Source organism: Gallus gallus, chromosome 2, assembly GCF_016699485.2.
Source record: "Gallus gallus isolate bGalGal1 chromosome 2, bGalGal1.mat.broiler.GRCg7b, whole genome shotgun sequence".
NCBI classification, from domain to species: Eukaryota; Metazoa; Chordata; class Aves; order Galliformes; family Phasianidae; genus Gallus; species Gallus gallus.
In genome coordinates, this window is record NC_052533.1 from 41,636,331 (window position 1) to 41,652,688 (window position 16,358).

Consider the following 16,358-nt stretch of genomic DNA (forward strand, 5'->3'; position numbering starts at 1 on the left):
GGTTCGGCGCGCATGCGCAGCGTCGCCTTGACAACGGCACCGCTCGGGCCCCGCGGGCTGAGCTGCGGGTTGGGGCTGAGGGGCCGCATCGGCGTTCCGCGGGTTGCTGGCAGGTAACCGCCCAGCTTCACACCGGAGGGTGCTGAAAGAACGAGGGGGGACGGCTTTAAACTAAAAGAGGCTCGCGTCATTGTTAAGGCGGTCTGTGGTAAGAACGGTTTGGCTGCGTTTCACCACAGTGACGCTCCTTGGCGCAGCGTGCCAGCAGCTCAGCAGATGGGCATTGAAATAGGTTGGTGCACGTTTGGTTGCTGTTAAAAGAGAGGTTTCAAACTCATAATCTTCATTTAGGCTCTGCGGTTGTAGGAAGGCAATCCCTTGGCACCAGAAGTTATGCGGTTGTTAAAATAAAGCTTTATTTCTTCTCTTTTCCAAAAGAAACAAAGCATTTTCGTATGCACTGCTGATGAGGCAGCAGTGGTAGCTGTGCTGATGAAAGGATATCAGAACAGCTGTTTCTTTGCACTCGGGGATCCTTAAAATGCAAATAAACAAGCAAGGTAACAATGCCAGTATCGTTTTACTACGCAGGGAGAAGCACCTGCTGGTTATCATTTGGAATGAGGAAGGAAAAGAAAACAAAGTCAGTCTAAGAGCATTTTCAGTCATAGAAAAGCAAAGTAACAGCAGAAGTTGGCTTCTGCACTCTGCATTTGCAGAATTAGGACCTCGGTCAGACAAGAACTGCAAAACGAAGCTAAGCTCTTGGAAAGGTGGATCAGGATCGAGTTGTTATAGCAAAAGAGAAAAGAAGAACTTCTGGAAGTAGTGAGCGTTGTTCGAAATCCTGTAGGTTTGTGGTTAGCCAGGAAGCTCTGGTTTGCAGAAGATGGTAGTAGTCAGTCACTCAGATGCTACCACATAGAATCATGGAACTGCTCAGGTTGGAAAAGACCTTAAAGGTCATCAAGTCCAACCACAACCTAACCATACAACCCTAACTCTAACAACCCTCAGTTCAATCGTGTCCCTGAGCACCACATCCAAACGGTTTTTAGGCACATCCAGGGATGGTGACTCAACCACCTCCCTGGGGAGCCTATTCCAGTGCTTAACCACCCTTTCTGTAAAGAAGTTTTTCCTGATATCCAACCTAAACCTCCCCTGCTGCAACTTGAGGCCATAAGTGCTGACAGAAGGCAGAAAGATGGTGGAAGTTGAAGGGCAAATGAAAGAGTAAACAGCTTTCTAGTTAAGAACATTACATTAACAGATCCTTTTCTTTCTGTTTCAGATATTTCCTCTGAACATCTGCAGAAGAGGAAAAGGCCTTGAAAACTGCATTCTAGAGAAATTTGGGCAGTTTCTGTTACGCGGAGCAATGCTGAAATTTCAAGAAACTGCTAAGCATGTCAGCGTTTCCAGAGCTAATTCTGCTTGCTCAGATGCTGCAATCGCAAGGAGGTACACTGTTCAGAGGAAACTTGGCAACGGAAGCTTTGGAAGCGTGTATCTGGTTTCTGACAAAAAAGCAAAACAAGGAGATGAATTGTAAGTAAGGTCTTTACGTTCTTTAAATCAAAATGGTTTGGACCATAATTCTTGCACTATAGATGTTTTCTTCATATTGATTTGTTTCTACTCTCAAGTTTGGTGTTCTGTTGCAGTGCTTACCATTCAACTGTAGTGAGGACAGAAGATAAGAGCAGACTTTATGCTGACAGCTTTGTTTAAAATAGTTTATGAGATAAGGAGGGAAGATTTAGGTTCAGGGGAAAGTTCTGTACTAAGAGAGGGCTGAGGTGCTGGCACAGCTGCCCTGAGAGATTGTGGATGCCCTGTCCCTGGAGGTGCTCAAGGCCAGGTTGGATGGGGCCCTGGACAGCCTGGGCTAGTATTAAATGTGGAAGTTGGTGGCCCTGCCTGTGAGGGGGGGTTAGAAATTCATGATCCTTCAGGTCCCTTCCACCCTGGGCCATTCTGTATGATAAATCAGTGTCATTGTGCTTGTATCTAACTTCTTTTCTATTTATTAGGTAAGACAGAGTGGAGGTAGGTGGCAAATCTCTGACCCTCTTCTCCATAGTGATGTTTATTTCTAAAGCTGTGCAACAACTAATTTAAACAAGAAAATAACTTATTCCCAATGTCATACCTTGGACAAGTTAAGTTGCTAATGTAGAGTGCACACTGTGAGGACCTGGTATTTATCCAGAACTGAGGTAGATTTCTTCACTGTCCTAACGAAGCAGGGCAGGGATGTATGCCAGTTTTCACAAATCTGAGTTCTTGTTTGTAGCAAATTTGTTTTCGTTAAAGGCTTAAAGCATTGTAATTTGTAAACTATAATTGAGTAATTGTATAAATATGTATTATATAATTGGTGTGAGTATAATGCAGGTGTGTGGTTTATATTTGGTGGCCTTGCATTTAATAAGTAAATCCTGTTCTGCAAGTTATTCAAAACACTAAATGCTGGACGTGTGCCTTTCATCCCCTGCTCGTGCCTCTTCATCAACATGCTTTTGTTCCTAAAAATGCAGAGGACGAGAATCCTTATTCTACTAAGTCCAGCTACTGCAGTGTCTAGTTTTGTAATGGTTCATTCAGCGCTCATTAAAGCGCTGACATTTTCAACAGGAGTGTGAAAATGTCAGTATTTCTGAACATACTTTAATAGGCTTCCCTCTTTATTTCTGATGATTTCTTACTTACTTTCAGCAAATACTTGGTAACACCTAATGGAATTCCCTTCCCTTCCCTTCCCTTCCCTTCCCTTCCCTTCCCTTCCCTTCCCTTCCCTTCCCTTCCCTTCCCTTCCCTTCCCTTCCCTTCCCCTACGGAACAAACTACTTAACCTCAAATCTCCAGGAATCTCTATTTTGCCCTTTAAGTAGTTACTAGCTCTGCTTTTTTTTTTTCCTTTAGATTTTTTTTCTTTGAAAACTTAAATCTTGATGATGGTATTTTAGGCAAACATTCTCTGCCTCAGCATTTCATGCCTGTGTTTGAGCCTATCAGTCCTCAGCCATCCTTAAGACAGGCTCTGCTTATCAAAAGGCATATTCTTTTTTGCTGTTGTTGTTTGTGAGGCAGTTTTTATGACTACATCAGTATTTAACCATCTAAAGTGCTGATGTTATAATGCAGTTCATCATTGTATCACTAGAGGGTACTCGTGTATCACCGTTATTCTCTGTTCCTCTGATCCGCGGATGTAAGTTGAAGAGCAGATTCCCCCAACTTTCTGTCTAAAAGATGACAAAAATAGAGGCCCCAGTGATGTGAAAGCTCGAGCAGCATAGCAAAATAGGGTGTAGGTACTTTCTTCTCTTTAACTCTATCCATTTTTAAGTTGATAAAATATACTGCTTACAGTTAGATTTTCCTTTGGGAAATATATATGTTTTCAGATGAAAAATTGTTTTTTATTTTCCATCATGTTTCGTACTTTTTCAGAGTAATACATTTCAGAGTGTGATTCAAATTATGTTTATTACCTGTAAAGAAAATAAAAATCTTAGAGATCTGAAAGTACTTTGGCAGAAAAAGGAGAACTGAGATACTTAAGTCCCAAGTGACCTCAACAGAATTACATTTCTGTTTTTTATTGTTTCAGAGATGGTTCAGAATGTACCAAGAAAAATATTTACATACACACTGCTGGTTTGCTGAGCTTTAGTGTGATACAGCTGAGTTGTGTCCTATACAGATAACATGGCTATGAAGTACTACTGCTATGGTGGTGTATGTAGGTCTCATACTACACACTACTCTTACGTGTTCCCTGTGACTCATTCCTTTCCTCTTTAACCTCCTAATTTGTATTGTTTGTAATTTGTAATTTTTTGGAGCTTCCTTTCATGTTCATGGTGCAGTGTGCTTTCTTTTTTACTAGATGACCCTGAAAACCTTTTTCATTTTCATTTTGCCTGCCCTGTTTAAACTTGAAAAATTATATATTACTGTAAACAGCTGTCAGTTACATACATAGCTAAACAACTGGATGTCTCAGCTAGGTAAAATTTCTACTCATACAACACATTTTCTAGTGTTGATGAGCTCCATTTTCCTTTAGACAGTAAATTGTTTCTAGTTGTCATATAATCTTAAATACACTGCCACAGGTTTGCTCATGTTTTACTTAGTAATAGCTTCTCTGCCTGCTTTTTCTCCTTTCCCAAGGTGTGTTATCCAAGATGAAGGAGGAAACCAGACCAGTATTAGTATTCTGGATTGAGATGATGCCTCATGGAGTTATTTCAGATTAGCCGTTGGCTTTAAGGATCATGCTTACCTCTTGTCATAACCTCTTTGTGTAGATATGGAACAAATAACTTTCCTGAGTTTGTAAGAAGAACCTATGCTTTTCTTTTTATGAGATTATGTTTAGATATTTGGCTGGGGAGTGTCATTTTTGTTCTCCTTGCTTGTGTAGCCAGATAGGTCATCTGCTCTCCATCTCCTACAAGAGCTTTTGATTCTGTTGAATGATTCTCACCAGTTATGATAGAGGGTTACACATCTCAAAGACAGAAATTCCTGCAACTAAACGGCAGATAAGAGAATAAAATAATGCCCTCATACAGACCAAGGCCTTAACCAGGAGAAGACTTCTTTATGAAAGTGTTTCTCCTGTACTAGACTACTTGTGCGTGAGATATATCATAGATTTCCTTGCGTTTGGTAAGAAGCTATAGTTAGAATTTTTATCATCTTAGACCACAAAGTCAGGTAAACTCAAGAGAGATTTCATAGAATCATAGAATGGCCTGGGTTGAAAAGGACCTCAGTGATCATCGAGTTTCAACTCCCCTGTTTCAGTTTAAAACCATTCCCCCTTGTCCTATCGCTATCCACCCTTGTAAACAGGTGAAAAAGGAAAGCTAGGAAAGCAAGCATCTTAGTTCCAGATTAAACAGAATGGCTCGTTATCATTAGATGTTATTGACATTTTCACATTTTCACCATTAGATATTTGCAAATCTTTTGATTTTGAGGCAGTTTCTGTACATTCATTAGAAGTGAGATTGAACTGCCTAATATTGACACTACCTTTCCATTCTACTGCTCTCTAAAATGAGCTTTGATAAATCTGTATTTCAAATTGCAAACTGATTTAGGTAATATGCAACTGAAGTCCAGATAAGGATTGCATCCTCCTGCAAATATTTGCTTTATTTTACAGTCTTTTTTTCCAGGGTTTGAACTAAATTTAGGCATGGTAGATGGGGATGCAAATCACTGGTTGTCTATTAATGGAGTTTTATTTTTTAGAGGCTCTGGTGTTGACTCTTTTAAAAAATAGTAGCTTTAATAAGGGTAAAAATTCTGTGTATATTTTTGTTTTCCTCTTTTTCTTTTCTAGAAGTTGCATTAGGAATGAGGTTGGACCTACATCTTTGTTTTAAGTAGCAAGGGACAAACAGTGCTACTCAGTCACTTTTCTAGACCTATGTAAACCTGCTGTGGAAAACTGTCTATTAAGAATGATTCTTGGCATGTATGTGGCGCCTTTTCCATTCTGGGACCTCAGAGCACTTTTCAGAGCTGTGAAATACTTTTACCCAGTTTGCATGAAACTGGGTAAGAAACAAAGAGGTTAAATAGTTTGCATGTATTCATGCAGAGAGACAGTGATAGGCCTGGCAAATAACTGGGCCCTACTTGCTGAGTCATTTGTTGGTGTTCTGAAGATTTTGCTACTATTTAGCAAGATTAACTGTGCTGTAGTTGCACATTGCCATGCAGCAGATGGCGGCAGAGGGGCAGTCTGACAAAATGGCACCTGACATGGAAGTGCATATGAAGCAAAGATGTGGAACTGAATATGGACGTTCATTGACACTTGCTGAATATTTCTGGAGACCAGCCAGTGGATGTGAGCACAGTGAGGTGGGTGGTGCGTCTCACCAATGGCGACAGTGGCATGAATGACTAGCCACGTTCCTGGGTGGCCACGCAGATTTTGATGAGCCTGGCATGCAAGTTCTTGTTCATTGCTGGCAAAAATGCATAGCTAATGGTGGTGACTACATTGAAAATGCTGTTTTATAGCTGAGAATTTGCTCTATCAAATAGTGTTGTTATGCTCTTTGTATCTATTGTAGTTGCCATGATAATAAGTACGAAGTGTTACTTTTGGAGCAACCTATGTACTTTGAATTCATCTCCAACTTGCCAGTTTACTTGATCTTTGTTTTCTGTGTTCAGTTCTTTGTCAGCACACAATATGTAAATGCTTTGAAGCATATTTGATCTATTTTGCTAGGAGGCTCAAGTCACCTGTATGTGTGTTTACAACACCAATTTTATTGGCAACGTTACAAGTGAAATTTATTTATCAGCTCAGAAGTTATCAAGGCAGTACTATTGTATAAAACCCTACCATCTCATTGTTATGCTCAAATACAATCTCTAGCTTGAGAGACAAGGAAAGCTTTTCAATATTGTTTCTAAGAAAGAGTTTGCAGAGTTTTTTAAACAAAGAGTCAATATGGCTTTGAATTTTCCTGAATATTCAGAAAAAAAGTTACTTAATAAAATTTCCAAATCAACTTCAAAGTGCAGGACATAGAATTTTGTTTTTCTTGCAGCTTCTTGACTGGCATGTGAATTTTGCTAAAGTGCATCTCAATTTTTGAGGTGCTTGCTTCTGTTTCTGGCCAACATGGTAATAATACCCCTGCAGTCACTATTATCCTCTTATATCAGTTACTTACAACAGGTAATTATGATTAAACACAATCCCTTTTTATAACAGAGATTTACAATAGCCCAAAGGACGGTGCTGTCCATACAGATAGCGAATCTCCTGACCAGCTGCGTGAATTGGAGCTCTGGGTTAAGTTTCACTTGCTCATAGCCCTGTGTAGGCAAGCAGCTGAAGTACGCAGTAGGCGGATAGGGACTTCTGACTCATCCATATTCATCAGGTCCTTACAGGTGCCCTTGGTGGAAGGCACACACTGGGATGCTCCAGGCTCCCCGGACTGCTCCTGCGGGTGGTAGTTGTGGGGTGTCAGTTGGCTTCTGCGCCTGCCTTGCATAATGCCATTAATCCAGGCTCACGCTTGGATTCCTTGGAAACTGCTCACTTAGCTGAATAATTTATCACATGGCTTTCAATTATTTATGAATTCTTATTACAAATGAAATAAAATCTAAAGGCGGAAGAGTTTTGTAACTCATGAATATCCAAGTGACAGCCAGCAGATTGCTTTGTCGCTAAATCCCTGTTTGCTGACCCTTTGCTTCTCTGAAGGCATTCCAAGGGAACGCTCGTTTGAAACCAAATTGATTAAAACAATAACAAATGACTCCCTCACAGTCACTGTGTGCTTGCTTGTTCATCTAATCGTGCTGTTGGCCTTTTCTTGACTCCCTCATTTAGTAAAAAAAGAAAGTGAAAATCCTTCAGGTCATTTTAGGTGTGTGAAGAGATATTCGTGATCTCCTTGGAAACTGAGCAAAGGTGCAGTTCATAGAGGACCTTCCCAATCATCACTTATTTTTATGTAAGCTTTTCTCAGTGAGCTGTTTTTGCTTATTTTAGCCAGGTGTGCCTCTGCTGCTGGTTTAAGGCTTGGGGCACCATGTGTCACTGCTTAGTTGCAAAGCTGTTCTCAGCCCCAAATGAGAGGTAACACCGTGACATGGACAGGGACTTTTTGCTGATTTAGCTGCAGTAGCTGAAGAAGTTGGCATTCACAAGCTTTTCACCCAAGTGGCTAAGCCTGATTTTCATACTCCATGAAGAATGCTAGGGGAGTCAAGACCTAAATAAATGCGTGAGTCCTTACAGAAACTTCCTAACGTTAGCTCCTGCTCTTGAGTTTTAGTTTAAGAGTGTACCTAGAAATGGACATTGAGTTTACTCCATATATCATCCTCATAAAGCTGAGCTTCTGTAGCGGATCACAACTCACTAGGTTGTGATCTTGTGTGCAGGCAGCTAGCAGGGCTGGTGGTTGACTTAATTCTTTTTTGTAATGTTTACAAGCAGTATTTTCAGCACTGAGCACAGAACTGTGCTTAAGGCATTGTTGGTGAATTATCGGTGCTTTGAGGTGCACAGCAGAGACAGAATTTAATGATTTTGTAATTAGGCAAATGCCTTGAGATCACCACTGTCTGATTCGTTTTATTGAAACCGATGTTCAATTTTTATGCTGTTGTAAGCTAATTTTAGTAAGAAAATAGAGATTTACAGTATTATTACTTCAGGCCAAATTGTGACCACCTGCCTCAAAGAGTCTGTGTAGTTTTTGCAGTATTTGTACGTACCTGCCTATTGCAGCTTGTTGTACGTAGGTCATTCCAAAAGTAATGCACTCAATTTATTTCCATGGAAACTACAACAGATAAAAGAGTACAATAACACTGTTTGATAGAACAAATTCTCAGCTACAAAACACTATTTTTCAACATGGTTGCCGCTATTAGTTATGCAGTTTCACCAGTGATGAACAAGAGAGCCTGCATGCTGTGCTCATCAAAATCTGCCCCAGCAGAGGTGTCCCGCTGTCACCACTGCTCAAATGCACCACCCACCACCTCACTGTGCCCACATCCATTGTTTGGTCACCATAAACATTCAGCAAGCATTGATGAATGTTAGTGAGTACCATTTTTTCTGCATGAAGGAATTCAGTTTGCACCTTCACTTTACCTGCACTTCCATGTCAGACACCATTTTATCAGACTGCCCCTCTGCTGCCATCTTTCACGTGGCTGCAACATGTAACTGAATATTGGTGGAAAGGTTCCTTCTCTACTGCCATACCACCCAGCATCTGCCTCTGATGTTGTGGGCCAATGTGATAAAACAGGAGGCATTACTTTTGGAGCTGTCTATGTCAATAAGGTATTTTCTCTGAAAATATTGTCTGCATCAAGAATATTATGTTTCTTCAATGCAGAACTAGCTCTTTGTTGCATTCAGCACCTTGTAATTAGAAAACAACTGCCATGAGTGAAATGAAATCTGAATTTACTGGACAATGAGTATATCTTTCCTTCCTATTTTCCTGTTTGTTGTTGGTGTTGTACTTATGTGACACATTAGTAAATATAATTCCTACTTCAGTGTTTCTTTTACATACTTGGTGTCTCCTTCATGTGTTCTGAAATACCTTTTCAGTGTTTTGATTTGCACACAATTCATGGATTTTTAAGACCACAATATCATACTCTGGAGAGAATTAAAAGATTTTTATCTTACAACAGGTGTATATACAGTTAACTTCCTCAGTTAGCATTGCTTGGTCTGCTTTGTCTTTGCTTGTAGACTACTCAGTAATAAGCTTTTATAAAGCTGTAAGCCGTCCTTTTATCTCTCCCTACTCACTCCCCCCCTCCCACCTCCTCTGCTTTTTTTTTTGGTGCTGTAGATAATTCAATGCATATCAGAAATAAACATTGAAGGAGATGCCTGCTGGAAAGAGACATGTAGGAAGAATGAGTTTTCTCATTAAAGTTGAAGCAATTGGTATTTAAATCACTTATGGGAATTAGTTTCACAGAAGAAACAATACTGCTGACATAAATATCCTTGCAACATTGAAGGGAACATAATTCTGCTTACAAATATGTTTATGCTCAGTAAAAGACCAATTATGTTTTACACTAGAAAATGTTTTAGTTGGAATTTCTATGGAATGAATTCTTACAGTGATTATCAGTGTGTCTGGTTTTCCTTTGCCACTTCTCGCTCTTCCAAACTGTCTGTTTTCTGTAAACTGATGCATGTAGATGAGGTGATATGTGGGTGATATGTGGTGATGTGTGAATTCACACTAGTTTCAGCACAATCAGAATTCTTTATGGCTTATGCTATAGCTGAAGACTTCAAGTTGAAGAAATGTATGTGCAGCGTGTTAACTGAGAGATGTTTAATGCCGTTATAATGTTTGAATACACAAAATGCTGCACCCAAACTTTATTTCTCTAATGATAGCTGCTGTTTCTGAAAGGGAATGTTAATTAGAGAGCTCAGTTAAAAGTCAAATGTATCAAATGTGTGTAATTAAATCAGAATAGAAAAATGCCTGGTTTAGATAATTTGGTGTTTGGTGGAATTAAATCTTCAAAAGATATAGAGGATAACCAAAGTATTTAGTTCTTGCCGTATTCCTCTCTAAAAATCCATCTAGATTAGTAGCAGTATGACAGTTAATTACGTTCTTAAACACTAGGCTGTAGAAAAAAGAATGAATGAACAGTAGATGGTGATAATGCAACACACAGAGATATAATTATTTAATTAAAAAATCCCACAACAAATACCAACCATAGAGGCAGAAGTATTTAGCTTGTACCCCATAATGTCTCTAATAAGTTTCCTGAGAAGGCATAGATCTCTTCCATGTAATCAATGTCTGTCAGTAATTGATTCAGAACTGAGATGTCCCAACTCAAAATATCTCAAAGATTTATTAAAAATAAATAGGTTTTAATATCATAATAATGTTAATAATACTTTCTGCATAAAGTATTATTTATACTTTATATTATATGCTTTTATGCAGAAAGTATTATTAATGTTATTAAGTGGTAATATGTCTTGGTGAGCTCTGTGGAGAGTAGCACAAGTACTCTGCTTTGCTTTATAGTTACTGATTTTTTTCAACACTGGCACATATGGTTGACCAAGAATAGTTTGAAGCATGCTCCTTTGTATATGTGAGATTGTACTCAGAGCAGAAGAAAAATATATAGGCTTGCAACTAATTTGTTTCAACCTTGTTCTCTGAAATGAGCTTGTCCCAGGAAATATATTCTATGTTTTTGTAGGATACTAATTAAGAACTGTTCATTTTCAAATAACCAGAAACTGTTTACATCATGAGCTGGACTGTTCAGCATTGGTGTATACATTAGGGCTTTCAAAAATTAAGCATCTTGAAAAAATATTTGTAGGTGCTATAATTGTGATTTGTTGATGGAAATGGAAAATGAATCATCCACTTCACTTGTGAAATGTCATCACCATAGAATCACAGAATGGTTTGGGTTGGAAGGGATCTTAAAGCCCATCCAGTTTCAACCCCCTGCCATGGGCAGGGCTGCCACCCACCAGCTCAGGCTGCCCAGGGCCCCATCCAACCTGGCCTTGAGTGCCTCCAGAGATGGGGCACCACAGCTTGTCTGGGCAGCCTGTGCCACGGCCTTGCTACCCTCTCAGTAAATAATTTTCCCCTAATAGCAGATTTGAATTTCCCCTCCTTTAGTTTAAAACCATCACCCCTTATCGTTTCGCTATCTGCCTGTGTGAAAAGTTGATCCCCCTCCTGTTTACAAGTTCCCTGCAAGTACTGGAAGGCCACAAAAGGATCTCCTCAGAGTCTTCTCCAAACTAAGTCCAGCTCCCCCAGCCTTTCTTTATATGAGAGGTGCTCCAGCTCTCTCATCAGCATTTGAAGATATTTAAGCAATGTTAAATTCTCTAAGTTCTTGAGATCCTGGCAAATTAAGGGGCTTGGCAGTCACCAACAACATGAAATTTAATGAGAGCAATTGTTGAATTTTGCACCTGGGATGGGTCAACCCTAGATATATGTATAGACTTGGAGACGAGGCAGGGGAGCTGCCCCACAGAAAGGGATCTGGGGATTCTAGCTGATTGTAAGTTGAATCTGAGTCAGCATTCTGCCCTGGCAGCCCGAAGGGCCAGCCATACCCGAGGGTGGTGCGTCAGGCCCACACTGCCAGCTGGGCAAGGAAAGGAGTTGTCCCACTGTGCTCTGCTCTGTGCAGCCTCACCTTTAGCACTGTTGTAAAGGTTTGGGTGCCACAGGACAAAAACAACATAAAACCATTAGAGAGCATCCAAATGAGGACTATAAAAATGGCAAAGGGTCCAGATGGCAAGGAGTCTGAGGAGCAACTGAGGTCCTTGTGTTTGCTCAACCCAGAGCAGAGGAGCTGAGGGGAGGCCTCATGGCGGCTGCAGCTCCTCACAGGGAGCAGAGGGGCAGCGCTGAGCTCTGTGCTCTGTGACAGCCACAGGGCCCGAGGGAACGGCATGGAGCTGTGTCAGGGGAGGGGCAGCTGGGGGTGAGGGACAGGGTCTGTACCAGAGGGCGGTGGGCATGGAACGGGCTGCCCAGGGCAGTGGACATGGCCCCAAGGGCCGGAGCTCAGGGAGTGTTTGGACAGCGCTCTCAGACATTGGGTTTGGGTTTTGAGTGGTCCTGTGTGAAGGCAGGGGTTGGACGCGATTGTCCCTTCCAACTTGGGATATTCTGTCTTTTCTGTGCGTATTCAGAAACCAAAATAATGTTTAATCCACCTAGGGATATTACAGTGCTCATATAGTGCTTGAATTCTTAGTAGTTAGGGATTAGTTCTTCACGCTGCTTGCTTCAGAATGTGCATGAACAACAAGAATAAACTATTTTGGAGGTTAGTAAAAAAAACAGTCATTGATGAAATGATGGGTTTATGGCTTTACTAATAAACTTGGCTGTGGGCATGACAAAAGAAGCCCAGCATTTGATTTACGAAGTTGTGTGGCAGTGCTTAGGTTTGAAATTGCTTTGTGGCTTGACTAATATATCAGTAATGGCCATGGGAACAATAAAAGGAGCCCAGCATTTGATTTAAGAAACTGTGTAGTAATACTTAAGTTTGAAATGTTTTGACTAATGTGTAGAAATATATATGTAAGTAGGAATAGCAAACAGCACACCTCATTTGTTTTTCGGTGACCATGCACCTTCTTGATTTTCCCAGACACCAAGTGCTGTTAACATCCTATAAGTGTTTCTTTCCTTAAATAAAATCAAGTATTCTTTCCGAGTAGAACTGATTTGTATATATGACTTTTCGCATTTTATAATTTCACCAGCTTCTTTTTTCCTCAATGGAAGAATGAATGTCTTTACGTTATCTGACCATAGAGATACTGGTGCTCCAAATATAACTGATAAAATGTAAAGATTGATTGTTTTAATTTTTGATAGTAATTATAGTGAAGAAGTAGATTCCAGATAATAAGATGTCATATAAAATCAGTAATTATTAATTGCAGGCAAAACCTGGGTGTACCAAAGTGCAAAAATGAAAGGAAATGTGAAAACTGGAACAGAAAAGAGAGCTTAAGCTGGAGACAGAAAGTTGTATCAAAAGTTACATTCCAGTGATACAGTATTTTCGATGGAGAGGCTATCAGTAGAAATCTAAAATTACAGTTTTAGAACTATGCTACTGGCAGTAATGGGTAAATCTCATTGACTGTACAGTATTCTAAAAAAGCAACAGACTAAGAAGCTGTAATGATGGATGACTTCATTTTATCAGGATGCAGTTGGTATCCTTATTACTGAACTAATAGTAGTCAGACACTGGTACAGTTTGCCCAGAGAGGTGGTAAACACACCAAGGTGTTCCAGAAATGTGTAGATGTACAACTTAGAGATATGGTTCAGCAGGCAATACTGATGGTAGGTGGATGGTTGGAGTAGATGATCTTAGAGGTGTTTTCCACTCTTAATGAATCTATGATTCTATGAATTTCCCTAACAGCGTGGAATCTGTTGTGCAGACTGGACTTGAGACTGAGGGTTGTGGCCTGTTGTTTGCTTTGGTCCCCGTTTGCAATACCATACCTTCTCAGTTTGCCATTTAATGAATAGTATTTAAGAAATTGTTAATTAGGTAGACAGTCCCTTAATTTTAATGTTTATGGCCAGCTTCGTATCCAGTTACAGATCCATTACAAGGTGGTACTTTCTTACAGACTTGCACATGGTCCTAGCACTGAAGGGTTATCAGCATGAAGAGGTAGTTTTACAGAAGTCAAAGTGGATGGAAATGCTATGTACAAATATGAGTTGTTTCACAACTCTCCATATTGAAGTCCGGGTGATTCTAGAAATATAAACTATATGGAATAATGCATTCCCAGCTTTGCACACTGATTATGTGCTAGCAGGTCTTGCTAATCTCTGGGTGCAATTAATTGAATAACTGCCTGCATGAAATGAAATTTCTATTTAATTAAAACCTTCAAATTTGGATCATTTATTCCTAGAGCACACCCGCTCTGTGGTAGTTTATTAAACATTCTTACTCTCGACATTAAAAGAGTTGTATTTCTCATACTTTGTTATCAGCAAGCAAATGTACCTAGTCAATAATTCATGTTGCAGTTCCCTCAATAAATGAAGTGCCTTTTGAGATAGGCTGTCGTTTTTTAAAAATTGCTTCTGATCCAATAAGCCAAATTATATAATAATAAGGCATGCCATCAATGTAAACAAATACCAGATGGACTGTAAAACATTTAATTTTAGGTCGGTGCAAATAGACTGAGATAAACACTGCTGTGGCATATTGTCAGTCACTAGTAAAGCTCAGAAAAGGTTTTCCACTGGGTGTCTGTATCCTTGAGGATTCCAACTTCGTGCTTGTTTTCTCTTGTTTTAAATTTTGCTCTATTTCTCCCCATTTGCTGCCCATTACTACACTTGGAGACATGGTGTGCTGGCCTGGCTCCATTTCAGAGTGTGGCAATGCAAGCCAGGAAGTTTTGCTAAGAGCCAGGCAGTGTTCCTGGGGATGTCCTGTGAGCCTGGAGACTATGGAGATGGGACAGCTGCTTTCTGCATATTGCAGAGTGGGCTCATCTCTGTTGTTTTTTCCCCACCTCGGGGAATAACGCTGCTGTTATCAGTACCACATCCTCTAGGGCAGATGCAAACAGTGACAGGTGCTTTTTACTCTTTAGCTGTGAGTGTATTCACTACAAGGCTCCTTCAATTGCAGTCAGTTCAAGATCAAGTTCCATGTGTTCACACTGTTAAATTGCGAGGATGGGTTTCATTTACATTTAAAATCTGATGGCTGTTATTTCATGTTGATCTTTAAGATATCTGCTAGTCCTTCTATTACTAAGTAGTTGAGGTGTGATTACGGTGTTACATTGGTTATGCTCGTGTCTATATTCTAATTTAAGTGAAATTCATAATAATAAATCTAAAATAAGACAACCATTTTGGCCTTATATTGAAAGGAGTATTGCATTTGGAAGACATCTACATTTTAGTGTTACACCTGTTCTTCTGTATGTGCTACCCAAATCTATGATTTCTTCATTCACATAGTTTTGGACTTTTAAAATCCTGCTTACACTTAAAAAAAAAAAAAAAAAAAAAAAAAAGACAGAAAAGTTGGCTTTTGGATGGGCTGGTATACTTATACCAACAAAATTTTAGCATGACAGTCTGTAATTCCCCATATTCATGCTGTATATATCTTATCACATGCTTCAAAAGCTTTGCTTACAATGCTTTATGGAACCTAACTGTACTTAAACTGATCAATACATACAGATTTTCAGCAGACAATGCGCAAGGACTGTCACTGGATTATATGCAGAGGTAACTTTTTATTAGAAACCAATCATAAATTACAGGTTGTATCACATAAACAGAAATACTTTGTCTCTTCAAGATGTAGAGATGGATTCCCAAGCTAGAGGGGAAATGCATTCAGGACTGGCTAAGAGAAGTTTGTTGTTTTCTTATGCCTGCTAGTTTTTATTTTATTATTATTATTGATAGTCAGAAATTCTATCAGCTTATAGATCTATCACCTTATTTGATATCACTAATTGGAGATAGATTGGAATGCTTTAAAGCACAAAGAGGATACTCTGAAAGAGTGGGATGAGGTAGAACAAATATAAGAACATGAATGTGTTTTTTGTATTAAAAAGTATAGTTAATTTGCATAGATTAAATTCTAAATGAGGACATTTAGCTTCAGTGTTTTTTATTTTAACATTATCAGGAAAGAGACAAAAAAATCTAGAGACTATGGTCCATCTGTGAAACTTTTGAGACCCTGACATTACTTCTTTGTCAATACTTAGCCAATAGGGAGCTTTTTAAAAACAATTTTAAAAATTTATTTACTGAGGTAGATAAAGATTTTCAGAAGGTGTAAAGTCCAGTTGCCATTTCATATTAAATGTAGCAAAATCAAACCTTTTCAACAGAAAGCACAGGTAGTGTTTTCCAAGCAAAGATACAGATTGGGTGGACAATGGCTTGTGAACAGCTCTCAGGAGAAGGATTTGGGGGTATAGGTTGATGAAAGACTCAACATGAGCTGGCAATGTGTGCTTGCAACTCAGAAGGTCAACTGTATCCTGGGCTGCATCAAGAGGAGTGTGACCAGCAGATCGAGGGAGGTGATTCTACCCCTCTACTCTACTCTCGTGAGACCCCAACTGGAGTACTGCGTCCACTTCTGGGGTCCCCAGCACAAGAAGGATATGGAGCTGTTGGAGTGGATCCAGAAGAGGGCCATGAAGATGATCAGAGGGCTGGAGCGCCTTCCCTGTGAGGAGA

General features: G+C 39.7%; 1 protein-coding gene across 3 annotated transcripts in view; it reads left to right on the forward strand.

The window, feature by feature from the left end:
• Nucleotides 1–29: 29 nt before the first annotated feature.
• NEK11 (NIMA related kinase 11) overlaps nt 30–16,358 on the forward strand; it is a 98,297-nt gene continuing 81,968 nt past the window's right edge. For 2 of the 3 annotated variants that reach the window (XM_025147490.3, XM_040692898.2), the window contains exons 1-2: nt 30–292; nt 1,295–1,551. In XM_025147490.3, the coding sequence (XP_025003258.2) occupies nt 1,382–1,551 (170 nt within the window). In that variant the 5' untranslated portion in view covers nt 30–292; nt 1,295–1,381. The remainder of the gene's footprint in view (nt 293–1,294; nt 1,552–16,358) is intronic. The other variant, XM_003640741.6, reaches the window with a different exon arrangement.